The sequence below is a fragment of the Heloderma suspectum genome, chromosome 11 (assembly GCF_057233095.1).
Source record: "Heloderma suspectum isolate Gila_16-S chromosome 11, 16-S_ref, whole genome shotgun sequence".
Lineage (NCBI taxonomy): Eukaryota > Metazoa > Chordata > Lepidosauria > Squamata > Helodermatidae > Heloderma > Heloderma suspectum.
Window position 1 is genome coordinate 989,272 of NC_139468.1, and position 25,344 is coordinate 1,014,615.

Sequence of the window (25,344 nt, forward strand, 5' to 3'; positions counted from 1 at the left end):
TCACTTCCTTTTACAGGGGCTCACGGAGAAGGGCCTCTGATGATGACCTTAAGGTTCGGGCAGGCACATATGGGAGGAGGCGATCCTTCAGGTAACCTGGCATCCCTGACAGATGGCTGTCCAGCCTCATCTTGAACGCCTCCAGTGTGGGAGAGCCCACTACCTCCCCAGGTAATTGGTTCCATTGTCGTATTGCTCTTACAGTCAGGAAGTTTTTCCTGATGTTCAGCCAGAATCTGGCTTCCTGTCACTTGAGCCCATGATTCCGTGTCCTGCACTCTGGGATGATCAAGAAGAGATCCTGGCCTTCTTCTCTGTGACAACCTTTCAAGTACTTGAAGAGCACTATCATATCTCCCCTCAGTCTTCTCTTCTCAAGGCTAAACATGCCCAGTTCTTTCAGTCTCTCCTCACAGGGCTTTCTTTCCAGTCCCCTGATCATCTTTGTTGCCCTCCTCTGAACCCTCTCCAGTTTGTCTGCATCCTTCTTAAAGTGTGGTGCCCAGAACTGGACACAGTACTCCAGATGAGGCCTAACCAGTGTTGAGTAGAGGGGAACTAGTATTTCCCTGGATTTGGAAGCTATGCTTCTATTAATGCAGCCCAAAAGAGCATTTGCCTTTTTTGCAGCCACATCACATGGTTGGCTCATCTTCAGCTTGTGATCGACAACAATTCCAAGATCCTTCTCGCTTGTAGTGTGGTTGAGCCACGTATCCCCCATCTTGTCACTGTGCATTTGGTTTCTTTTTCCTAGGTGCAGAACTTGGCATTTATCCCTATTAAATGTCATTCTGTTGTTTTCTGCCCAGCGCTCCAGTCTATCCAGATCACTTTGAATTTTGTTTCTGTCTTCCAAAGTATTAGCTATCCCGCCCAATTTTGTGTCATCTGCAAATATGATCAGCATTCCCTGCACCTCCTCCTCCAAGTCATTCATAAAAATATTGAAGAGTACTGGGCCCAGGACTGAGCCCTGCGGTACCCCACTCGTTACCTCTCCCCAGTTTGAGAAGGTCCCATTGAGAAGCACTCTTTGAGTCCGATTCTGTAGCCAACTGTGGATCCACCGGATCGTTGTTTCATCTAGCCCACTTTGAGCTAGTTTGCTCATCAGGGTATCATGGGGCACTTTGTCGAAAGCTTTGCTGAAGACAAGGGATATGATGTCTACAGCATTCCCACGGTCTACAAGGGAGGTTACTTGATCCAAAAATGAGATCAGATTCGTCTGGCAGGACTTGTTTTTGACAAATCCATGTTGGCTTCGAGTAATCACGGCATTGTTGTCAAGGTGCTTCCAGATGGATTGCTTTATCATCTGCTCCAGAGTTTTCCCAGGGATTGATGTCAGACTGACTGCTCTGTAGTTCCCAGGTTCCTCCTTTTTACCCTTTTTGAAGATAGGGACAACGTTAGCCCTCCTCCAGACATCTGGCACTTCCCCCGTCCTCCATGATTTCTCAAAGAGTATAGACAGCGGTTCTGACAGTTCTTCTGCCAGTTCCTTTATGACTCTAGGATACAGTTCATCTGGCCCTGGAGATTGGAACTCATTGAAAGTAATGAGGTGTTCCTTGACCATATGCCTGTCGATCTCAAGCTGCAATCCTGACCCTTCAGCCTGTACTTCGCCTTTGCCAGGGGGGTCATAGACCCTCTTTTGGGAGAAGACTGAGCCAAAGTAGGAATTGAGCACCTCTGCCTTTTCTTTGTCATCTGTTATCGTTTTGCCATCCTGATTTAATAGCTGAACCACCATTTCTTTCCTCTGCCTTTTACTATGCACGTAGCTGAAGAAAGCCTTTTTGTTGTTTTTCGCATCCCTTGCTAACCTCAGCTCATTCTCAGCTTTAGCCTTCCTGACGCCATCCCTGCAATTCTGTGCTATCTGCCTGTACTCTTCCTTTGTTACTTGGCCTTCTTTCCACTTCCTATATGTGTCCTTTTTTGTTTTCAGGTCATCCCGAAGCTTTTTGTGAAGCCACATTGGCTTCTTCTGTTGTCTTCCACCTTTTCTTCTTGTTGGAATTGTTTGTGATTGTGCCTTGAGAATTTCCTTTTTTAAAAGCTCCCACCCGTCTTGGACTCCTTTTCTCGTTAGCGTCGCTTGCCATGGGACCTTACTGATAATTGTTCTGAGTTTATGAAAATCAGCTTTCCTAAAATCCAGGGTACGCGTTTGACTACACTCAGCTTTTGCTTCCCTTAGAACCAAGAACTCAAGTACAACATGGTTGCTTTCCCCCAAAGTTCCTGTCACTGCTACTTGATCCACTAAGTCATCTCTGTTGGTTAGGATCAAGTCAAGGATAGCCGATCCTCTAGTTCCTTCCTCTGCTTTCTGTAGGAGGAAGTTATCCGCCACACAAGTCAGGAATTTCCTGGTGGGGCCATGTTTTGCAGAATTTGTCTCCCAACACATATCGGGGAAATTGAAGTCCCCCATTACTACTGCATCATGCTTCCTTAAAACATTGGCTATTTGCTTTTCAAAAGTTTCATCCTTGTCTTCTCCTTGATTGGGTGGCCGGTAGTAGACTCCGACCACCAGGTTCCTTTTATTCTTTGCTCCATTTATTTCAACCCAGATGCTCTCGATGGGGCTACCAAGCTCCTCCTCCTGTATTTCTGTGCAGGGATATGTATTTTTCACATACAGTGCAACCCCACCTCCCTTTCTGTTTCTGCTTCTTGCAAGATTTCCGGTAAAATTGAAGAACGTAGGGAAAACCACTAAACCATTCAGGTATGACCGAAATCATATCCCTTATGAATATACAGTGGAGGTGAGGAATAGATTTAAGGGATTGGACCTGATAGACAGAGTGCCTGAGGAACTATGGACGGAGGTCTGTAACACTGATCAGGAGGCAGCAACGAAATCCATCCCAAAGAAAAAGACATGCAAAAAAGCCAAGTGGCTGTCTGATGAGGCTTTACAAATAGCTGACGAAAGAAGGGAAGGGAAAAGCAAGGGAGAAAGGGGAAGATATATCCAAGTCAATGCAGAGTTCCAGAGAATAGCAAGGAGAGACAAGAAGGCCTTCTTAAATGAACAATGCAAAGAAATTGAGGAAAACAATAGAATGGGAAAGACTAGAGATCTCTTCAAGAAAATCGGCTATCTCAAGGGAACGGTTTGTGCAAAGACGGGCATGATAAAGGACAAAGAAGGCAGGGACCTAACAGAAGCAGGTGAGATTAAGAAGAGGTGGCAAGAATACACAGAAGAACTATACAGGAAAGATCTGAATGTCCCTGATAGCCATGATAGTGCGGTCACTGAACTTGAGCCGGACATCCTCGAGAGTGAAGTCAAGTGGGCCTTAGGAAGCATTAGTAACAACAAAGCTAGTGGAGATGACAGTATTCCAGTTGAGCTACTTAAGATCCTAAAAGATGATGCTGTTAAAGTGCTGCACTCAATATGCCAATACATTTGGAACACTCAACAGTGGCCACAAGACTGGAAAAGGTCAGTTTACATTCCAATTCCAAAGAAGGGCAACGCCAAAGAGTGTTCAAACCACCGCACAATTGCGCTCATTTCACATGCCAGCAAGGTGATGCTCAAAATCCTACAAGCTAGGCTTCAGCAGCATGCGAACTGGGAACTACCGGAAGTACAAGCGGGGTTTCAAAGAGGCAGAGGAACTAGAGATCAAATCGCCAACATTCGCTGGATCATGGAGAAAGCAAGAGAATTCCAGAAAAACGTCTATTTCTGCTTCATTGACTACACTAAAGCCTTTGATTGTGTGGTTTACAACAAACTGTGGCAAATTCTTAAAGTGATGGGAGTAGCAGACCACCTTACCTGTCTCCTGAGAAACCTGTATGAGGGTCAAGAAGCAACAGTAAGAACCAGACATGGAACAACCGATTGGTTCAAAATTGGGAAAGGAGTACGACAAGGCTGCATATTGTCGCCCTGCTTAGTTAACTTATATGCAGAGTACATCATGAGAAACGCTGGGTTGGATGACTTACAGGTTGGAATTAAGATTGCCGGGAGAATTATCAACAACCTCAGGTACGCAGATGATACCACCCTAATGGCAGAAAGCGAAGAGGATCTCAAGAGCCTCTTGTTGAGGGTGAAAGTGGAGAGTGCAAAAGCTGGTTTGAAACTCAACATTAACAAAACGAAGATCATGGCATCTGGCCCCATCACTTCCTGGCATATAGAAGGGGAAGAAATGGAAGCAGTGACAGATTTTATTTTCTTGGGCTCCAAGATCACCGCAGACGGTGACTGTAGCCATGACATTAAAAGACGCTTGCTCCTTGGGAGGAAAGCTATGGCAAACCTAGACAGCATAGTAAGAAGCAGAGACATCACCTTGCTGACAAAGGTCCGTCTAATCAAAGCTATGGTTTTCCCAGTAGTAATGTATGGCTATGAGAGCTGGACTATAAGGAAGGCTGAGCGCCGAAGAATTGATGCTTTCGAACTGTGGTGCTGAAGAAGACTCTTACAAATCCCCTGGACTGCAAGGAGGTCAAATCAGTCAATCCTAAAGGAAATCAACCCTGACTGCTCATTGGAAGGACAGATACTGAAGGTGAAGCTCAAATATTTTGGCCACCTAATGCGAAGAGAAAACTCTCTGGAAATGACCCTGATGCTGGGAAAGACTGAAGACAAAAGGAGAAGGGGACGGCAGAGAATGAGATGGCTAGATAGCATCACCGATGCAATGAATATGGACTTGAGTACGCTCCGGGAGAGAGCGCAGGACAGGAAGGCCTGGCGTGCTACGGTCCATGGGGTCACGAAGAGTTGGACACGACTGAATGACTGAACAACAACAATTGCAAAGTGAAGTTAGGAGGCCCAGCAGCTATCCAAGACAGAAGCATGTTCCACTGCTTTGCAGAGTCAAAGGCAAACAAGATGCAGTGAAAGGGGTGAAAGATCCAGAGACACTGCCAGGTTTCAGGGGCACTGGAGCAGTGAGAGGGCAGGCCAAAGGGGCTTGGCTCACCCCAAATTGCTGTGCAACCCAAAAGGCGTTATCTGATGGGCTTAGCTCGCTGCCACACTCCCAGTCTGGAAACCTCATCACATGAGGCTTTTTATTTTGCGATTTACTGGGGCTTCTGTTTCCACATTCTAAGCGAGATAAAGATCAGCTCTTTACATAGGCAACTTCTTTGCAGTCTCAGGGTGGAGAACAAGCTGTGATTCAGTGGGTTCAGGTCTCTCTTTCTCTCTCTCTGCAAAGCAGCACGGGGGTAGGGGAGTGGCTTTGTTGCTGTCAGCTGTTTACATGAGGGATCACTGTCTTCTTTCTCCTCCCTGGCCAGCTTCGCGCTCGCTTTGGAGCCAAGAAAATTCTATTCCCAGCCCAGGTCAACAGGCAGACACACTTGAGGGGGCGGGGGGCGGGGAGAGGACAATTGTGATTTTCCTGCTAGCTCAATGGCTTCTTCTTCCCAGGCTGTGGTTATAGCTGACCCCCACATTTACACACAGCCATTAAAGCAGATTTACATTTAAATAGTGGATTATCTGGGGGGGGGGATGTTTGCAGGATAAAGATCAAAAACAGCTGGTTGAGCCCTGGAGGTTGACAGCTTCATGTAAATGACCCACAAACTTCCATAAGTGACCAATCACGAGCGCAGGATAAACGCCTCATGTAAAAACAGCCTGGGAGAAATGTTTCATCTGGCTGGTATCACTGAAGGAGAATATCTCTAAGCATTGCCTACCTAGTTTCACTTTGCAGCAGCAGACAAGACCAGGTGGGGGGTGGGGAGCAGAGCTGCAATGAACTATGATGACTCTGTCTCCCTGCCCAGGTACCCCACCCCATAGTTTTCAAGTTTTTAGTGTGCGTATCTGAAGGTGGGTGCTCGGGACAACATTGGGGTTCTGCTGGTATACCACCCACCCTGCTGCCCAACAGTCTCTTGTCCTGAGCTAGCTGGGCTGGTCTCAGGGGTGATGCTAGAGCTCCTCTGGCTTGTTGTCTGGAGGACTTCAACATATGTGCTGAGGCTGCCCTCCATGGCAACCATGGGTCTGTCCCAACAAACAGGTATTTGGCCCCACTCATTCAGCAGGGCACACTTTGGATCTGGCTTTCCCTGTTGGGTGGGATGATGGGGATCTGGGAGTGGAGAAACTTTCTATAGCTCCAGTGTGAGATCACTCTCTTGCAGGGTTTAGACTTTTAAGACTCAGGGGGCTGGTGGATCTGAATGATTTCCTGATGGCTGTTGTGGATTTTCCTGTCCCCTTGGGGATTCTGTCAAAGCCTTGACTGACCTCTGCAATACAGAAATGGCCTGGGCAGCTGACACAACAACCTGGGGCTTGGATGACACACGGCCCACTGTGGGTGAATTGAACCTCAAGGTGCCGCAGCATGTGCTGTCCCCCATGAAGAACATGCATGCCCCAACAAGGAGTTGCCGTGGCTAGTCATGTTGTTTGAGCGTGGCTGGCAGGGATTATTGGAGGGTTACGCAATCCTCGCAGAACCCATGGTCTGTTTTAGGGTTGGGGGGGTGATGAAACGAGTGGAGGTTTTTGTTGTTTCTTTGTTTACTTAAGTATGACCTTATCGGAGGGAAGGAACTAAATAGCACTAGCCTGATTAAAAATGTGTCTGAGTGCCACTTGTGAAATTGCCCTTAGGTTGCCTTTCACTCTCAAACTGCATAGTTCATTTAGGTTGTTCATGTGACACGGGAAGTGTGGATGGGAGCGAGACACTTTGAAAGAGGTGGTGATGCTTTGTATAGTGTTGCCCTTTCATTACATATACACAGGCAGGAAATTCATACAGCAGTTTGAAAGTCTGTCGTGGACCTTGAAAGTTGGTGGGCAGTACCTGCATTTGACTGCCTTTGGTCTGCCACAGATGCGGCTGCTTGCCATCAAGGAAACACAAAAGTAGCACCAGAAGCCTGACTGTGTTACCTTGTGATCTTCCACATCAGTAGAACAAAGTAAAAGAGGATAAACAGTTTCTTTGAGCACTCTTCCATTGGATGGCTGTATGCCTCGGGAAAGGCCACTAAAGAAACAGGAAAGGGAGGGGGGGAGTCAAAACTCAGGAAGTGCATCTTTGCGACAAGCAGGGAGCATCCAAGCCTCCCAAGTTCAGATCAGCATAATGGCACGCACTCTCTTTTTTGCCTTCTTCTTCTTCTTCTTCTTCTTCTTCCCAAAGCCCTAGTGCCAGCTGCCTATGCCTCACATGGCTAATCTCACCCCCTGCCAGGCCAATCAAAGGCTGGCAGCTGGCAGACCCCAAGCAGAGCCTCTCATGCCAAAGTGGGTTTGTTCCACATTTTGATCACTGAAGGATTTTCCATAATAAGCCTCCCAAAGTTCAGCTGGTGTCCCAAACTTTTTTGTGCATATCCCATCTGAGCCCACCTGTTCAGCAGCTGGTAGATGTAGCCACAGCCATCTTCTGTCCAAATGATCAGCCTGTGTGCAGCCAGGACTTCGCCCCCAGCAAAGCATTGGTCACTTACGCTAAATTCAGTCCACAGCAAGGAAAAGTCACAGTAATCGTACACCTAAAGCCACAGAGAGAGAGGTGTTTGCTTTCCTATTGACACACTGATGTTAATAGAGATGCTTCTCCTGGGAAAGGCTCAATAAGGCCAAAAAAGAGAGAGGGATTTTTGTCTCATGGCCTAATCCAGAGCCCCTCATGGGGCTCCTGCATTGGGCACATAGATTGCCCCATTAATTACAAAAGCAATTCTAAGAATTCAAAGGGCAAAGCAATGTGCACAAAAAGTGGAATCTGAAACTGCTACATATCTTTCCCTGATCCAGAGCTGCATTTGCGCATGGAGGCACAGAAGGAGCTCCTGCTTGCATAGGGTGCTTGTGTGGCATTGCCTCCTCCACTATAACTCACAGGTGTGTCAGGCAGGGGGGCAGCAGTCCTTTGGGCGAGAGAGCATCATGCAAACATTGGAACCCTCTGGCCAGAGCAAATTGCTTGGTCAAGTTACAAGCTCTTGTACAAACTCATTAATTCATACCAATAGAAACTGGAGGAAAATGCTCAGACTCATAGGCCTAATTTTGTAATACTGATAGATTTAACATAGAGGAAAGGCTGCTTCAGTTCTGTTACAGAAAAAGAAATGACATTTGAAGTTTTAAGCCCTGACATTGCTTTAGTTTAGTTTCTCAAACTGGGCAAAATTTGATCTTTATTGAAATTAAAGTAGCATAAAACATTAAATGGTTCAATTTATCATCTTATGTATTTTAAAATTTAATTTGTGGTTTCTATATGCAGTTATTTCACTTTCCACGCATCACCACCACCATTCTTCATCTAGGATTCCATAAGCTCTTGAAGTTCTATATGAAGGAGACAGATAATATTCCATGTACCTTCCAGCAGGTGGAGAACACAACCAGGAGAAGCCTCTCAGTATAGGTGCAAAATCTGATTGCGTTGCAGGGGGCACAGTCCAGACATTTGGATTCCCTTTCATTAATACTTTGCTTGTCCTGCATATCACAAACAAAAGAAAAGAGAACATGGCAGCAGTGTGGAACCAGAAAGAGCAAATCCTCCCATTCCCAGACATACGCAGACACATGCGTGCGCACGCACACACACACACAGCAAGGATGCTCTTCTTCCTGCTAGTGCATGAGGGTGGGGTGGGGGAAGAAAGTCTTGAAGCTCTGTCATGAGGATATCATCTCTTCCTTGCATCTGCAGCCCTTCCTCAGTTCTTAAAAGGCTCTGCAGTTGCAGGTTACAACATCATTGTGCTCTGGCATTATCGCCACCACCATCACCAGTTTATTTTTATGCAGTTTTTCCGCTGTAAACCAAGCTCAAAGCAGCTCAGAACAACATCAGAAGAGTTTACATAATATAGCAACATTTCAAGATAGTTCATTGACAGTTAAAAGGCATAACAAAATGTAAATGGTCACACAAATATTAATAGGTTAACATCTCATGTTAATACATATATACCAAGAATAAACAATCTACTAATAATTCATTACCCCTTCATGGGTCACTGCCTTGTTGTGGCGAAGGGGCTTGCGTAACTCAGTGAAGCCATAACCTATGCCTATGCAGGGCCACCCAAGGCGGACAGGTCATGGTGGAGAGTTCTGACAAAATGTGGTCCACTGGAGAAGGAAATGGCAACCCACTCCAGTATTCTTGCCAAGAAAACCCCATGGAACGTATCACAAGGCTAAAAGACATGACGCCGGAAGATGAGCCCCTCAGGTCGGAAGGTGTCCAATATACTACTGGGGAAGAGCAGAGGGAATTTCCAAGTAGTGCCAGAAAGAGTGAAGCGGCTGGGCCAAAGCCGAAAGGACACTCAGCTGTGGATGTGTCTGTGGTGAAAAGAAAGTCTGATGCTGTAAAGAACAATATTGTTTAGGAACCTGGAATGTCAGATCAATGAATCAAGATAAGCTGGAGGTGGTCGAACATGAGATGGCAAGACTGAACATCGACATCTTGGGAATCAGCGAACTAAAATCAGGGGGTTGAACTCGATGGCCTTGTAGGCCCCTTCCAACCCTACTATTCTATGATTCTATGAAAATGGACAAGTATGGGCGAATTTAATTCAGGTGACCATTATATCTACTACTGTGGGCAAGAATCCCTGAGAAGAAATGGAGTAGCACTCATAGTCAACAAAAGGGTGGGAAAAGCAGTACTGGGGTACAATCTCAAAAAGGATAGAATGATCTCAGTACGAATCCAAGGCAAAGCATTCAACATCACAGTAATTCAAGTCTATGCCCCAACCACTGAGGCTGAAGAAGCTGAGGTTGCTCGGTTCTATGAAGACTTACAACACCTTCTAGAACTAACACCAAAAAAAGATGTCCTCTTCATCATAGGGGATTGGAATGCTAAAGTAGGAAGTCAAGAAATCACCGGGATAACAGGCAGGCATGGCCTTGGTGTACAAAATGAAGCAGGACAACGGCTAATCGAGTTTTGCCAAGAGAACACGCTGATCATAGCAAACACTCTTTTGCAACAGCACAAGAGGCGACTCTACACATGGACATCACCAGATGGTCAACTTCAAAATCAGATTGAGTATGTACTTTGCAGCCAAAGATGGAGAAGCTCTATACAGTAAGTAAAAACAAGACCTGGAGCTGACTGTGGCTCAGATCATGAGCTGCTTCTTGCAAAATTTCGGCTTAAATTGAAGAAGGTAGGGAAAACCACTAAACCATTCAGGTATGACCTCAATCATATCCCTTATGAATATACAGTGGAGGTGAAGAATAGATTTCAGGGATTAGACCTGATAGACAGAGTGCCTGAGGAACTATGGACGGAAGTCCGTAACATTGTTCAGGAGGCAGCAACTAAATCCATCCCAAAGAAAAAGGAATGCAAGAAAACAAAGTGGCTGTCTGATGAGGCTTTACAAGTAGCTAAGGAAAGAAGGGAAGCGAAAAGCAAGGGAGAAAGGGGAAGATATATCCAACTGAATGCAGATTTCCAGAGAATAGCAAGGAGAGACAAGAAGGCCTTCTTAAATTAACAATGCAAAGAAATCGAGGAAAACAACAGAATGGGAAAGACTAGAGATCTCTTCAGGAAAATTGGAGATATCAAGGGAACGTTTTGTGCAAAGATGGGCATGATAAAGGACAAAGAAGGCAGGGACCTAACAGAAGCAAGTGAGATTACTGAGGGGAGATATGATAGCACTCGTCAAGTACTTGAAAGATTGTCACAGAGAGGAAGGCCAGGATCTCTTCTTGATCATCCCAGAATGCAGGACACGGAATCATGGGCTCAAGTTACAGGAAGCCAGATTCCGGCTGAACATCAGGAAAAACGTCCTGACTGTTAGAGCAATACGACAATGGAACCAATTCCCTAGGGAGGTGGTGGGCTCTCCCACACTGGAGGCCTTCAAGACGAGGCTGGACAGCCATCCGTCAGGGATGCACTGACTTGGATTCCTGCATTGAGCAGGGGGTTGGACTCGATGGCCTTGTAGGCCCCTTCCAACCCTACTATTCTATGATTCTATGATTAAGAAGAGGTGGAAAGAATACACAGAAGAACTATACAGGAAAGATCTTAATGTCCCTGATAGCCATGATAGTGTGTTCACTGAACTTGAGCCGGACATCCTAGAGAGTGAAGTCAAGTGGGCCTTAGGAAGCATTACTAACAACAAAGCTAGCGGAGATGACAGTATTCCAGCTGAGCTACTTAAGATCTTAAAAGATGATGCTGTTAAAGTGCTGCACTCAATATGCCAACACATTTGGAACACTCAACAATGGCCACAAGACTGGAAAAGGTCAGTTTACATTCCAATCCCAAAGAAGGGCAATGCCAAAGAGTGTTCAAACTACCGTACAATTGCGCTCATTTCACATGCCAGCAAGGTGATGCTCAAAATCCTACAAGCTAGGCTTCAGCAGTATGCGAACTGGGAACTACCGGAAGTACAAGTGGGGTTTCGAAGAGGCAGAGGAACTAGAGATCAAATCACCAACATTCGCTGGATCATGGAGAAAGCAAGAGAATTCCAGAAAAACATCTATTTCTGCTTCATTGACTACGCTAAAGCCTTTGATTGTGTGGATCACAACAAACTGTGGCAAATTCTTAAAGAGATGGGAGTACCAGACCACCTTACCTGTCTCCTGAGAAACCTGTACGAGGGTCAAGAAGCAACAGTAAGAACCAGACATGGAACAACCGATTGGTTCAAAATTGGGAAAGGAGTACGACAAGGCTGTATATTGTTGCCCTGCTTATTTAATTTATATGCAGAGTACATCATGAGAAACGCCAGGTTGGATGAATCACAGGTCGGAATTAGATTGCCGGGAGAATTATCAACAACCTCAGATACGAAGACAATACCACCCTAATGGCAGAAAGTGAAGAGGATCTCAAGAGCCTCTTGTTGAGGGTGAAAGTGGAGAGTGCAAAAGCTGGTTTGAAACTCAACATTAACAAAACGAAGATCATGGCATCTGGCCCCATCACTTCCTGGCATATAGAAGGGGAAGAAATGGAAGCAGTGACAGATTTTATTTTCTTGGGCTCCAAGATCACCGCAGACGGTGACTGTAGCCATGACATTAAAAGTCGCTTGCTCCTTGGGACAAAAGCTATGGCAAACCTAGACAGCATAGTAAGAAGCAGAGACATCACCTTGCCGACAAAGGTCTGCATAATCAAAGCTATGGTTTTCCCACTAGCAATGTATGGCTGTGAGAGCTGGACTATAAGGAAGGCTGAGCGCCGAAGAATCGATGCTTTCGAACTGTGGTGCTGGAGAAGACTCTTACGAGTCCCCTGGACTGCAAGGAGGTCCAGTCAGTCAATCCTAAGGGAAATCAACCCTGACTGCTCATTGGAAGGACAGATACTGAAGCTGAAGCTCAAATATTTTGGCCACCTAATGCAAAGAGAAAACTCCCTGGAAAAGACCCTGATGCTGCGAAAGATTGAAGGCAAAAGGAGAAGGGGACGGCAGAGGATGAGATGGCTAGATAGCATCACTGATGCAATGAATATGGACTTGAGCACACTCCGGGAGAGAGCGCAGGAGAAGAAGGCCTGGCGTGCTATGGTCCATGGGGTCACGAAGAGTCGGATATGACTGAACGACTGAACAAAAACAATAATTCATACTAAGGCCTAACAGTAGAAATACAAAAACACACTCCAAATAGCAGCAAAAATCCAATTTGAATGGGGGAGGAGAGACCGCTATGAGAGTAATAAGAGGTACAGGGTGTTATGGCAGCGGACGATGGCTAAGTGAGGTAAGGGGTTCACGCATGCAATAGACATCTGGGGACTATTGCCCATTCTGGTCTGTTGCCCAGCCTCAGTAATGCTGGTGGCTTATCCACGGTCTCACCAAACTTGGAAATGCTGCTATAAAATGTTAGGTTAGTTAATGAGAAAGTAATAACTATCTGCAAGCACATGAAGGAAGAGCATGCCAACTTGGCATGTACAACAGAAACCTGGCCAGATGAAGGCAGTAGGATGAATCTCCTCAGATGAGTCCACTGGACTTCTGAATGCATCATAAACCCCAGCTAAGTGGGAAGGGAGGAATGGTAGCTGTGGTCCATAAGGACGCCATTTCCTTTTCCAGATACCCATGCAGCAGTCTGCCGATTTTGAATGTCTGTACCTGATCTCAGTCTTTCAAGATAGGATTCTCTTAGTGTACCACTCACCCCTCTGCCCAAGCTGATGGCTGTGTCGGAGGTGGTTTTGAGGCCCCAAAGGTCAATTGTCTTAGGAAACTTAAATATCCACACTGAGGCTGCTTCTCTAGGACAATCTGGGAGTTCACTGCCAAGCAATGCTAGAGATGCAATAGACTTTGTTTTTTCTGATAGATATGGCCAGCAATCTTGTCAAGACCCTGGTCTCCCTTTGAAGATGACCCAGGCCTTCTATATGATCACTCCCAAACATTCCTGTCCAATCCTAGAGCCTTCTAGGCTCCATGCTATTTTGAGGACCTGAAAATGATAAAATAGGGGGAGACCTGCAGCAGCCTATGGCCTCTAGGGGGCCATGGGATGGCTTTGTTATCAATCAATCAATATACATTTAGCCTTCAGAATTACAGTGCTGTGATGGGAGTCAAACAGGAAATGACTGAAGAAGTCTCACAATTTCAGAGGTGTCAGAACAACATGCCCTTTTCTTGTGGCCAGTAGTAATGTATTTTCATCCTCCACGTCCTGCCCCTGTGTTGCCAATCACAAATGACCCCAAAATTCTATGTAATTTTAATTATCTGAATCAGAAGAAAAAACTCAACAGCTCTGTGCAAATCTGTACAACATTAACAACTTACAAAATTTGGAATTCAGATTAATGGGGACAGATCATGGCCTTTTGCAGCTTCTCACCTGTATCTTGCTGACTGAAGAGGACAGATCCCAGACTTTAAGGTCTCCTGCTGCAGATACTGCTATTAAGGAATCCTCTGTGAAAAAGCAACACAGGTGTCTTCAGTATGAAGAGAGAGCTAATCCACAGGGAGAGGTTAGGGGTGAGACACAGGTGCATGGCAGAAGAGCAGGCAGGAAGATTTGGGTCAGTCCCAAATGTTAGTGATGATGAGGAAATGGAAGAGCAAATATTTCTGCTCAGTTGAAGCAGGAGAAAAGTGCTAACCTGTGCATCCCCCACCCAACCCTAGAATCATAGAGTCATAGAATAGTAGGGTTGGAAGGGGCCTACAAGGCCATCAGATGGGGATCTGCTTCCCTGCCTGGAAGCAGATCCCCATCTGGCTACGGAGCTTCCAAACTTTCTTGTCACAACTGTGAAGGATTGCACATAGAATCATAGAATAGTAGGGCTGGAAGGGGCCTAAAGGCCATCGAGTCCAACCCCCTGCTCAAGGCAGGAATCCAAGTGAGAGCATCCCTGACAGATGGCTGTCCAGCCTCGTCTTGAATGCCTCCAGTGTTCAGAGCCCACCACCTCCCTAGGGAATTGGTTCCATTGTCGTATTGTTCTTACAGTCAGGAAGTTTTTCCTGATGTTCAGCCGGAATCTGGCTTCCTGTCACTTGAGCCCATGATTCCGTGTCCTGCACTCTGGGATGATCAAGAAGAGATCCTGGCCTTCTTCTCTGTGACAACCTTTCAAGTACTTGAAGAGTGCTCTCATATCTCCCCTCAGTCTTCTCTTCTCAAGGCTAAACATGCCCAGTTCTTTCAGTCTCTCCTCACAGGGCTTTCTTTCCAGTCCCCTGGTCATCTTTGTTGCCCTCCTCTGAACCCTCTCCAGTTTGTCTGCATCCTTCTTAAAGTGTGGTGCCCAGAACTGGACACAGTACTCCAGATGAGGCCTAACCAGTGCTGAGTAGAGGGGAACTAGTACTTCCTGGGATTTGGAAGCTATGCTTCTATTAATGCAGCCCAAAAAAGCACTGGCCTTTTTTGCAGCCACATCACATTGTTGGCTCATATTCAGCTTGTGATCGACGACAATTCCAAGATCCTTCTCGCTTGTAGTGTGGTTGAGCCACGTATCCCCCATCTTGTCACTGTGCATTTGGTTTCTTTTTCCTAGGTGCAGAACTTGGCATTTGTCCCTATTAAATGTCATTCTGTTGTTTTCTGCCCAGCGCTCCAGTCTATCCAGATCACTTTGAATTTTGTTTCTGTCTTCCAAAGTATTAGCTATCCCGCCCAATTTTGTGTCATCTGCAAATATGATCAGCATTCCCTGCACCACCTCCTCCAAGTTATTCATAACAATGTTGAAGAGCACTGGGCCCAGGACTGAGCCCTGTGGTACCCCACTCGTTACCTCTCCCCAGTTTGAGAAGGTCCCATTGAGAAGCACTCTTTGAGTCCGATTCTGTAGCCAACTGTGGATCCACCGGATCGTTGTTTCATCTAGCCCACTTTGAGCTAGTTTGCTCATCAGGATATCATGGGGCACTTTGTCGAAAGCTTTGCTGAAGTCAAGGTATATGATGTCTACAGCATTCCCACGGTCTACAAGGGAGGTGACTTGATCAAAAAATGAGATCAGATTTGTCTGGCAGGACTTGTTTTTGACAAATCCATGTTGGCTTCGAGTAATCACGGCATTGTTGTCAAGGTGCTTCCAGATGAATCATAGAATCATAGATCATAGAATCATAGAATAGTAGGGTTGGAAGGGGCCTACAAGGCCATCAAGTCCAACCCCCTGCTCAAGGCAGGAATCCAAGTCAGAGCATCCCTGACAAATGGCTGTCCAGCCTCGTCTTGAAGGCCTCCAGTGTGGGAGAGCCCACCACCTCCCCAGGTAATTGGTTCCATTGTCGTATTGCTCTTACAGTCAGGACATTTTTCCTGATGTTCAGCCGGAATCTGGCTTCCTGTCACTTGAGCCCATGATTCCGTGTCCTGCACTCTGGGATGATCGAGAAGAGATCCTGACCTTCTTCTCTGTGACAGCCTTTCAAGGACTTGAAGAGCGCTATCATATCTCCCCTCAGTCTTCTCTTCTCAAGGCTAAACATGCCCAGTTCTTTCAGTCTCTCTTCAGAGGGCTTTGTTTCCAGTCCCCAGATCATCTTTGTTGCCCTCCTATGAACCCTCTCCAGTTTCCTTCTTAAAGTGTGGTGCCCAGAAGTGGACACATTACTCCAGATGAGGCCTAACCAGTGCTGAGTAGAGGGGAACTAGTACTTCCCGGGATTTGGAAGTGATGCTTCTATGAATGCAGCCCAAAAGAGCATTTGCCTTTTTTGCAGCCACATCACATTGTTGGCTCATATTCAGCTTGTCATCGACAACAATTCCAAGATCCTTCTCGCTTGTAGTGTGGTTGAGCCACGTATCCCCCAATGGTTTGCTTTATCATCTGCTCCAGAATTTTCCCAGGGATTGATGTCAGACTGACTGCTCTGTAGTTCCCAGGTTCCTCCTTTTTACCCTTTTTGAAGATAGGGACAATGTTAGCCCTCCTCCAGTCATCTGGCACTTCCCCCATCCTCCATGATTTCTCAAAGAGAATAGACAGCGGTTCTGACAGTTCTTCTGCCAGTTCCTTTATTACTCTAGAATGCAGTTCATCTGGCCCTGGAGATTGGAACTCATTGAAAGTAATGAGGTGTTCCTTGACCATATGCCTGTCGATCTCAAGCTGCAATCCTGACCCTTCAGCCTGTACTTCGCCTTTGCCAGGGGGATCATAGACCCTCTTTTGGGAGAAGACTGAGCCAAAGTAGGAATTGAGCACCTCTGCCTTTTCTTTGTCATCTGTTATCGTTTTGCCATCCTGATTTAATAGCTGAACCACCATTTCTTTCCTCTGCCTTTTACTATGCACGTAGCTGAAGAAAGCCTTTTTGTTGTTTTTCGCATCCCTTGCTAACCTCAGCTCATTCTCAGCTTTAGCCTTCCTGACGCCATCCCTGCAATTCTGTGCTATCTGCCTGTACTCTTCCTTTGTTACTTGGCCTTCTTTCCACTTCCTATATGTGTCCTTTTTTGTTTTCAGGTCATCCCGAAGCTTTTTGTGAAGCCACATTGGCTTCTTCTGTTGTCTTCCACCTTTCCTTCTTGTTGGAATTGCTTGTGATTGTGCCTTGAGAATTTCCTTTTTTAAAAGCTCCCACCCATCTTGGACTCCTTTTCTCGCTAGCATCGCTTGCCATGGGACCTTACTGATCATTGTTCTGAGTTTATGAAAATCAGCTTTCCTAAAATCCAGGGTACGCGTTTGACTACACTTGGCTTTTGCTTCCCTTAGAACCAAGAACTCAAGTACAACATGGTTGCTTTCCCCCAGAGTTCCCGGAACTGCTACTTGATCCACTAAGTCATCTCTGTTGCTTAGGATCAAGTCAAGGATAGCCGATCCTCTAGTTCCTTCCTCTACTTTCTGGTAGGAGGAAGTTATCCGCCACACAAGTCAGGAATTTCCTGGAGGGGCCATGTTTTGCAGAATTTGTCTCCCAACACATATCGGGGAAATTGAAGTCCCCCATTACTACTACATCATGCTTCCTTAAAACACTGGCTATTTGCTTTTCAAAAGTTTCATCCTTGTCTTCTCCTTGATTGGGTGGCCGGTAGTAGACTCCGACCACCAGGTTCCTTTTATTCTTTGCTCCATTTATTTCAACCCAGATGCTCTCGATGGGGCTACCAAGCTCCTCCTCCTGTATTTCTGTGCAGGGATATGTATTTTTCACATACAGTGCAACCCCACCTCCCTTTCTGTTCCTCCTGTTCTTTTTGAACAAGTTATATCCTTCAATTGCTGTATTCCAGTCATGAAAGTCATCCCACCAAGTCTCAGTTATACCTATCAGGTCATAATTTCCCTCTTGTATTAAGAGTTCAAGTTCGTTCTGTTTGTTTCCCATACTCTGGGCATTAGTATAGAGACATCGAAGACCATGTGCTTCATAGTCTGGCTTTCTTCCTACATGTGTCTGAAGACTATTATTGGGCGCTATCAGAGCTGTTCTCTCCATTGCAGTGCATGCGCCTATGTCCACTGTTACCCCCAACATTACATCTCCCTTCCCCGTAGGATTCAGTTTAAAGCCCTCCTGATGAAGTTCTTCATGCTGTGGCCAAACACATTCTTCCCAGCCTTTGTGAGGTGCAACCCATCCCTAGCCAACAGCCCATCTTCCAGGAAGTATAGCCCGTGGTCCCAGAATCCAAATCTCTCTCGTCGGCACCACCTTCGTAGCCAGTCATTCACCCGGAGTATTTTTCGTTCCCTTTCTATCCCTCTTCTAACTACTGGAAGGATGGATGAGAAAACTATCTGGGCCCCAAAGTTCTTGAGTTTCCTTCCCAAAGCTTCAAAGTCTGACGTGATCTCTTCGTAGCTCCGCTTGGCGGTATCATTTGTTCCCACATGGATGAGAAGACAGGGATACCTGTCAGTGGGCTTTATGAGTGCAGGCAACCTTTCAGTCACGTCTCTAATCTGTCCTCCCGGGAGACAACATACCTGGCGAGTCCATGGGTCTTCGCGACATACTTGGGTCTCGATCCCACGCAGCAAGGAGTCTCCCACTACTACCACTCTTCTCTTCTTCTTCTTGTAGGCCTGGGTTTCATCGCCTCTGTTTGACTGACCTTTAGCCTCTTGCTCACTCTCATGCAGGTTCCCCTGTGATTCTTCCTCTGCAGGCTGTCCTCCAGTCTCATCCGCAAGTACCTGGAATCGGTTCCACAGCTCCACTGCTTCCACCGGTGCAGAGTGGCGTCTAGTTCTTCTTCTCCTAACTGTCACCCTTTTCCAAGGAGTATCCTCTATTCCATTTTTCTTCACCTCAGCATTTCCCACTGCCTCATCTTGCTGTTGCTCTTCAAGCTTCTGGTCTGCCCTTTGTTGCTGTAGTTCCCCCATTCTGTCCAAGAACTCTTCGTGTTCTCTTATTCCCCGGAGGGTCGACAGTCGCCGCTCCAGTCCACTTACTTTTTCCTCCAGCAGCGTGATCAACTTGCACTTGTTGCAGGTGTAGGCCATGTTGTTCTCAGGCAAGAAAACAAACATTGCACACACCTTGCAGGTCACCACCACTGGAGAGTCTTGTCCTTCCATAGCCTCTTTTCCCTTTTTGTGTCTAGCTTTGTGATTGTTGTAGACTAGCCTGTGCCTGCCCCTCTACTCAGTAGAGGTTAAAAGCACAGTCCCACTGGTGTGAAAGTCACAAGACAAATAAATGGAAAAAAGTTAGTTAAAATAAAAAATAAAAATAATTTTAAAAAATGTTAGGGGCCTCCCCCTTGACCTCCCCTGCCGAACTCCCCTGGCCAACTCCTGTTTGCTCCCCCTGTCCGCTCACTCTGTTCGCTCGCTCTCTGGGAGCTTGCCTGCTTCTGTAGTCCCTGGACCAGCTGGAGCAGCTTGCTGTGCTCTGCTCTGCTCAGCTGGGAGGCAGGAAACAGACATGTTTTGGTTCTTGCAACTGTCCATTTATAACACTTGCAATCCACATTCACTCTGCACATGCCCCACCCCACACGCCCTTCAACCTCTGTGACAGCAGACCCAGGATTCTCAGAGCCATGGAGAACTGTTGTTATGCCCAGCAGCAGGAGAGCCTCAGGGACAAGTAGGGCTTCTGTACCCTGGCAAAAGGCAATAGATGAATGGTGGGTGGGCATGGCCCCATTTTTTCTATCTTTTGTAAAGTGGAAAGTAAAACATCAGGAACAGCCTCGGTGTACAATGGCCCATCTTCCTGTATCTGCCTGTGTCTCTCTGCACTTCCTCTTGAACCACTTCACCACTCTGGACAGGAGAGACACCATCAGAAAGCCAAGGGGAGGCAAAGCTAATAGACCGGTTTTGATCCCCCTGTAACATTTCACAAAAAAATACCTCCAACTGTCTATGAACTACTGACAGGAAAGCCACAAGGAGACTAGCTGGCAATTCAGTACCTTAGGGACATCATCTGCCAATGCACCAATCACATCTCCTGTCTCATCAGCCTTCCAGCTTCTAGAATCGGTTGGAGGCTGAAGGTCTGTTTGGCCACATTCCCAACAATGCAAACATTAACGGGAGACTTAAATGTGGAATGGAGGCCTATTTATTGCCAAAGGAAACAGAAAATATATTGCGCAATGGAAATGAGGTTTGGTGGAAGCCAAGAACCAAGTTGTGTTCTGATGCTCCAGATGGCAGGACTAGAACCAAAGGATGGACACTGCAGGGAAGCAGATTTGAGCTAAATGTTAGGAAAAATTTCCTAATGTTAAGAGAAACTTCCTGCACTTCAGATCCTGCATTAAATAGGAGGTTGGACTAGATGGCCTCCAAGATTCCTTCCAATTCAGTGATTCTAGAAGGGGAGGGGAGGGAAAGGAAGCTGGGTCTCTGTTTCAACTGTGCCCTGAAAAAGCAGGAAGCAGGGGCAAGGCAAGGGGAATGGGGATGGCAGGGGCTAGAAAGAAAGGAGTACAAGAGTCACCTTGAGCCCTAGTTTTAGTGTAAAGGCAGGACGTAGATTAATTAATATATATAGGATCCAGCAAGGACAGGAGGAATAGAAGGGAGCCAAGAAGAAAGCAGAGAGCCTGGAGGAAGCAGGGCTGAAGTGAAAGCCAGCTGGGAGAGGCAACAACAGTGTGGGTGGGCATCACTTGCCCACCCACTCAGTCATGGCCCCCCTTGAAGGCCATCCACCCTGCACTGCATGACACATCACACAAGTAGCATTAATATCAAAACTGCCCTCGGTCCTGTTCCCCCCACCCCCCACCACATCCATCTGAAGCGGTTATGGCAATGCCTGTAATTTCGGTGCTGATCACCCTATGAACATACATTTGCAATAGTACCCCACCCCCAGCTGCAGAACTTTCCAACTTCCATGGTTTTAACGGCAAGTGTACCTTGGATCCTGGGCGAGTGTACTAAGCACATGCAGCTGATCCAGTCTGAAGAGTGAGAAGATGTTAATGCATGTAGCACGGCCAATGTTTTGGCATCAATGATGAGGATGTCATTATATTGCCCACAACACAGGAGCCAGCCCTCTCCCGTCATGCGGAACGAGCTGTGGTAATACTGAGAAAAGGGGGAAACCACAACAGGTTAACCAGCAAGACCACACAAAGCTGCGTCCTCTTATAGGTTCCAATCAGGATGCTAGAAAGCAAAACCTCGTCAAGCACATTAAAATGCCTTTTGGCTACCCTCAGATATGGAGGCAAAGAACTCGCTCACTCCCAAGAGGGGCGTGGCTGCCCAAGCGCCGGTTGGCACCGTGAGGTTCCTGTAACAGAAGAAGACCACCATCAACGCCCTCCCAAGCCCACCCCACCCTTGTGCCGTGCCAAAGGCAACAAAGAGGAGACTCCTGGCTGTGACATGTCTCTGGCAACTGCTTGCCCCTCCATAGGGGGACCCACGTGCACCATGGGATGACAGCACCCTTTGGACTCATGCCCACAGCTGAGAGGTCCTGTGAGGTGGTGGGCAAATGGCACACATGTCTATCTCCTTCCCCACCCCATGCATATGAGGCAACATGAGATAAAAACTGTATGAATACTGTATATGCCTGACGTCTGTAGATAGGGTTGTGAGCAGTCACCAACCCTAATCCAAAGGCACAGGCCAAGCTGGACACAGATAAAAGCAGAGAAAATGCTACAAGGGCACCACAGTGCAGAAAAAGCACCTGCAGCATCCCTGCAAGGGAAACCCCAATGGGACGAGGCGAAGAGCCAGAGGCATTTCCCTAGGAGGCCTTGGATCCTCCTCCTCCCGCCACCGCCCTCTTGGCAGTACCCCATGGCCCTCAGACAGCCTTGCAAGCAGGTGCACATATGCTCATGACCCCACTGCTGAAAGAGGAAGCCCAGGTGCAACAGTGACAGGCACTGTGTTCCACTGCATTTCCCCAGCCATGGCAGCTGCACCTGCATTCTCTGGGGGCAACCCACTTGGCCTGGCCCCCTCCCTCGCCTCTCATTTCAAGGCCTGATGGGAGGGTGGGAGCCATCGGAGAGTTGCCACTTCCATCCAGTACAGCTAAGGCCAGCAGGCAGAACGAGACACACAAGGGCAGCTGCACTGATGTGACATCACGCAACTTGCCAGAGGGTGCCTGAACGTTCCTGTGCTAGAAGTGAGGGACTCCTAAATGATACGTGGCATTGTGAAGAGATTCTCGTGACCCAGTTCATGCTGGGAAAGACAGACAGCCTGTGCTCAGCGCTTCTGTGGATCTGGCTTTGGAAAAATGCAGAGGCCCTGTCCAAGCTGCATCCAGTATTTCCTTGTTCTTCTGCCTGATGTTTTAGGACAGGAACCATGAGAGCCCCAGAAGCACCTATTTGTAAGGAAGGAGGCTGCCCAGAGAGGGGCTTCATCCAGACGTTGCTGCACTTACGCAGATTGCCGTGTGCCTAAAGGGAAGCTTCGTATTCTCCACACACTGTCCACAGGTGACGTTCCAAATGCAGATTTCCCTGCCAAAAAAGGAAGTGGGTTATCATTTCTAGTCAAGTGGCTGGAATAAGAATATCATGCAGCCCTGGCGGGTTTTCCTCTGTGTAGACTGACCATTTGGGTGACCATCTTGCAGCTGAAAATCTGGGTGAAAATGCTGTTGCTATTAGAGTGTGTGCAGGGGGAATCTGACAGGAGCAGCAGCACCCCCACCCCCGCTGCCACCCAGTCCCTCATTCATTTTGTTTTGGTGATCACACCCTGTTGCTCCTGCTACTACCGTGCAGCAAAGCAAGGCAGGCCTAGGACAAAACAGCCATTATGGCTTCCATTACAGCTCATCAACATGTCACCATAGCCATCATTTACTGGAAGAGCAGAAAATGATTTCCTTTCACTAAAGTTAAACTGCACGTTTTGCAAGGCATCATCTGCCTGGCTCCCCATAGCAATCTAGGCTGAGAACAAACAGTGACCCCCAGAGGACAGCAGGGGAATAGTTAATGCATCGCACAGCACAGCATCTTGGACATTCTCATAAGCCATAATAGTAAATTTTGTAACCGACTCTGTTTTGGCATGGCTGTATTGTTTTCTTATAGTGTGGAAATTATTTGAAATGTAATGAACATGCCTTGTATTAAGTGAAGACATATAGGAATGTTTTAAGAGCCCAACCCTATACATGTTTACTTGGAAGTAAGCCCCACTGTGTTCAAGTGGGTTTACTCCCAAGTAAGTGCATAAAGGATTGCAGCATAAATCTACTGAATTTGGTACTAATTTTTAACGGAAGAAAAACCCTAATCTATTGTTTAGTTTAATATATGAAGAAATTTAATCCCGCACAGCATCCAACTAGATCTCTTTTCCCACCTATTACAGTTGTCCACAGATTGTAAGCACCAAGAATAATCCACTCTGAGCCTTGCCTAGCATCTCAGTTTTTTTCCATTAAAAATGTCCAAGGATGGCTTCAATGTCTATATTGAGGTGGGGTTGTAGGATGGGCCCAAGATTATTTATTTATTGAATTTATATCATTCTCTCTATCACAAAAAAAATTCAGGGTGGGTCACAATACAAATACAGTATTGTAAAACCAATACAAATGCACAGCATTTTTACTGAATTATTTCACGCTAATACATAGGCCCAAATGTCTCATCAAAAGGCATGTTGAAAAAGGATTGATGTCACCCGCTGCCAAAGGCTGTCCAATCCAAGCACCAGTCTAACCTCCAGGGGGATTGCATTCCACAGCCGAGGTGCCACCACCAAGAAGGCCCTATTTGAGTTCTGGAAGTCCAGACTTCGTTAGGTGATGGCATAATCAAAAGGGCATCCCCAGTGGATCTCAATTCATGGACAGGATGGTACAGGAAGAGGTGCTACTTTAGGTAGCCAAGTCCTAAGCCATTTAGGGCTTTTATACATCAAAACCAACACCTTGGATTGGGCTTGGTGACAAATAGGCAGCCGGTGCAACTCTTTAAAGGGCTGGTGTTATGTGGTCTTGTACAGCTGGACCTGTCAACACCCACACGGCTGCATTTTGCACAAGCTTCACTCTTCGGACCATCTTCAAGGGCAACCCCACGTAGAACAGGGAGTGAATTACTGTGGCCAGGCTATCCCTGCTGGGGAACCAGCTGGAGCTGGAAAAAAGCACTCTGCCCCACTGCAGCCCTTTGGTCATAGAATCATAGAATAGTAGGGTTGCAAGGGGTCTATAAGACCATCGAGTCCAACCCCCTGCTAAGTGCAGGAATCCAAGTCAGAACATCCCTGGCAGGTGGCTGTCCAGCCTCGTCTTGAAGGCCTCCAGTGTGGGAGAGCCCACCACCTCCCTAGGGAATTGGTTCCATTGTCGTATTGCTCTAACAGTCAGGAGTTTTTCCTCATGTTCAGCTGGAATCAGGCTTCCTGCACCTTGAGCCCATTATTCCATGTCCTGCACTTGGGATGATCGAGATCATCCATTGGTCCTCCAATGACAAGGCAGAACTATAAAGTATCCCCAGATCACACCCCTGCTCCTTCAGGAGGAGTGCAACCCCACCCAGTGCAGGCCGCTCCCCTAATTCCCAGACCGAGGAGCCACCAATCCAGAGCAGCTCCATCCTGTTGGGATTTAAGTTCAGTTTACTGGCCCTCATCCAACCCACCCCTGCCTCCAGACACCAATCAAGCAGTTGCACCTGATTCTGATAGAAAGGAGAGATAGAGCTGGGGTGTTATCAGCACACTGATGTCTCCTTACTCTCAACTCCCCACTATTTATCATCCTTTATTTTATCAAGCCATATGGAGTTGAGATGTAAGCTTAGGGAGTAAGAGGATGAAATTCTGCCATTTTACTAAAATGTCTAAAATTCTGATGCTTCCTGCCTGCCCCATCACGTTTTTGGTGAGCAGTGACATTCACTACATTCACTGGAACAGATGTGCACCTACAGTCCCATGAGCTACTCCATGCCAAACCAAGCAAATTATTTTATCTCACACATTCAGTAATCAGCTCACAGATACACAGCCAGAGACCAGACACCACCAGTTTCTCAAAGAGCCAAATTATATACAATATCATGAGCCTATGTTTACTGACGGTGGCATCTTGGCTGGTTCACTCTGTGCTGCTTGGGCTGGCCTTTCATGCTGAGGAGTCTCTGTCCAAGAATGCCCCTAGCCCCAGCAAGACAGGAATGAACAGCAGCGCGGGGCCCTTGTGCAGCTCCCAGCCTATTCCGTGGGTTTTCCCAGGAGATATTCTCAGTGGAACGTGCTCATCTTCTTCAGCAGTGGCTCCACTTAACAAAAGCCATGAACCAGCATTCCACTGCCCAGCAGCAGATGGGACCCCTTCTTGCCACTCTGGGACTTCCCACCATTGAAA

General features: G+C 46.9%; 1 protein-coding gene across 19 annotated transcripts in view; it reads right to left on the reverse strand.

The window, feature by feature from the left end:
* Positions 1-25,344, reverse strand: part of WDR72 (WD repeat domain 72) — a 215,406-nt gene that overhangs the window by 170,447 nt on the left and 19,615 nt on the right. For 18 of the 19 annotated variants that reach the window (XR_014785267.1, XR_014785268.1, XR_014785270.1 and 15 more), the window contains exons 4-9: positions 22,390-22,468; positions 20,885-21,059; positions 13,913-13,989; positions 8,384-8,503; positions 7,400-7,545; positions 6,938-7,034 (exon numbers count right to left, since the gene is read on the reverse strand). Coding sequence is in view for 8 of the 19 variants with exons in the window: in XM_084816462.1 (XP_084672588.1) it covers positions 6,938-7,034; positions 7,400-7,545; positions 8,384-8,503; positions 13,913-13,989; positions 20,885-21,059; positions 22,390-22,468 (694 nt within the window). In the remaining 11 variants the exon portion in view is untranslated. The remainder of the gene's footprint in view (positions 1-6,937; positions 7,035-7,399; positions 7,546-8,383; positions 8,504-13,912; positions 13,990-20,884; positions 21,060-22,389; positions 22,469-25,344) is intronic. The other variant, XM_084816469.1, reaches the window with a different exon arrangement.